We start from the raw sequence: 1,808 nt of genomic DNA on the forward strand, positions 1-1,808 counted from the left end.
CATGTTTTTCCTGCTCTGCTAGTCTCAACGAAAACATCTCACGCTGAAGACCATCAGCCCCCTTTCATGAGGATACAGCTGAGGCCAGGATACAGGGAGTCTCCTAAAGGAGGCATTGTGGAAAATAGGCTGGGAATGTACTAGCTGAAAAGCACAAGAGAGACCTTGCAGAGCAGGGCAGGTGGGCTTCAGCCTTGCACAGTGGCTCACATGAGCAGGACCGGCCCACGCATGAGGCAAACTGAGGCAACCGCCTCAGGCAGTAGAATCCGCAAGGGTAGCAGCTCCTGATGTGGGATCTTTATGCCCTTCCTTGTTCCCAATGTAGATCTTCATTCACCCTTTCTTTTTTGTTGGGGGGCATTTTGGGGTTCGCCTCAGGTGCCAAAATGTCTTGGGCTGGGCCTGCACATGAGGCTGGAAATACTCTTAGAATGAGCAGGATGTCTTTGAACACATGGTCCACTCATTTTTCAGAGTCAGAACTGATCCTAACGTACCCGTTATTGGCAGTTATCCAACCTGGCATAACAGAGATTGGGAATGCCAGACAAACTACTTGGGGTAAAAGCATAAGAAGGCCATTGGCCTATCAGCTTTCCAGGGGAAGTGACTTGCGACTCTTTAACCAGATTTCTGTGCTCTGTCTAACTTTTGGTCCTTCCTGAGCTGCCCAGGGACCTGCGCATGGAAGCAAAGAGCAGGAAATAAAGGATTGTGATTGTTTGGTCAATGCAAGTTATATGCTGCTTGTTATATGGCATGATCTCCCCTCTCCTGCTCCTGTGTGATGTTCTGGAAGTATCCCCACACCAAAACCCCAGCAACTTGGAGGCACACAGGGGGAGCCTTTATGCTAGTGCAGGGGTCAGCAAACTTTTTCAGCAGGGGGCCGGTCCACTGTCCCTCAGACCTTGGGGAGGGACACACTCTGCATGTGCTCAGGAGCACCTCGGTGCTGCCCACTCACTGGCATTGTTGACAAGCAGCAACTGCTCCATTGGCCTGTCCCTGCAGAGCTCCCAGGTGGTGTGCACCATGCACTGCGGCCCATCATCTGAGGCCAGAACAGCAGGCAGGCCACACATGTGGAGCGCCGGGCAGACGGCATGCAGCTTGCCCTTCAGCTGCTCCAGCGAAGCTGCCGAGTGTGCCACCAGCAGCAGCGCCGAGCCTGGCACCAGGCGTGGGGCCAGCAGGTGCTCCTGGCTCCGGCTGAAGCCAGGCAACACGCCTATCACGATGCCCATGGCGTGGCCCAGGCCTCCCACCCACCCTTCAGCCTCTCCATCCATGGCTGCGCTGGGTTTACCTCAGCACACGGGCGGCGAGGCTTCGGATTGGCTGCCGGAACTTCCTGCAGCCAATCCGAAGCCGTGCAGCATCACAGAAGTCAGTCCCCATGTGGTGAGGCATCTGTAGCTTCTTTTCAAGGAAACACTGCACTGCGCCAGTTTAGCTCAGCGGGGACTGACTGAGCGGGTGGCAGGGTCCGCGGGCCAGATTTACGAGCCTGGTGGGCTGCTGCATCCGGCCTCCGGGCCGTAGTTTGCCTACCCCTGCACTAGTGGGATGGCTCCTGCTACCCCAACTGTTTAGTTGAATCCCGCTCTGTGGCTCATCGTAATGTATCTGTAAAACTAAATCCAAAATACCATGTAAAATTAGGAACTCCTGAAAGTATTGTGTGCTTTGAAAATATTTCCTGTTAGTCAATGGAAATCTGAGGCACTGACAGGATTGAATTAACTTGGACTTAGAATACAGGCATTTTCCATTCCAGGTCTATTTTGCTATGAATTAAGGTG

The 1,808-nt window shown here is 53.5% G+C and overlaps 1 protein-coding gene across 1 annotated transcript; it reads right to left on the reverse strand.

Annotated features, from left to right (window-relative positions):
- Positions 1-941: 941 nt before the first annotated feature.
- On the reverse strand, positions 942-1,295 carry LOC148686905 (sepiapterin reductase-like). The gene has a single exon (XM_088662453.1). The coding sequence runs from the start codon at positions 1,293-1,295 to the stop codon at positions 942-944; it is 354 nt and encodes a 117-aa protein (XP_088518579.1).
- Between the last annotated feature and the right edge of the window lie 513 nt (positions 1,296-1,808).

This window comes from Zootoca vivipara, chromosome 2, assembly GCF_965207765.1.
Source record: "Zootoca vivipara chromosome 2, rZooViv2.hap1.1, whole genome shotgun sequence".
NCBI lineage: Eukaryota > Metazoa > Chordata > Lepidosauria > Squamata > Lacertidae > Zootoca > Zootoca vivipara.

Coding starts and splice junctions, on each gene's coding strand:
- LOC148686905 (XM_088662453.1), bottom strand. CDS start 1,295: ATGGATGGAGAGGCTGAAGGGTGGGTGGGAGGCCTGGGCCACGCCATG.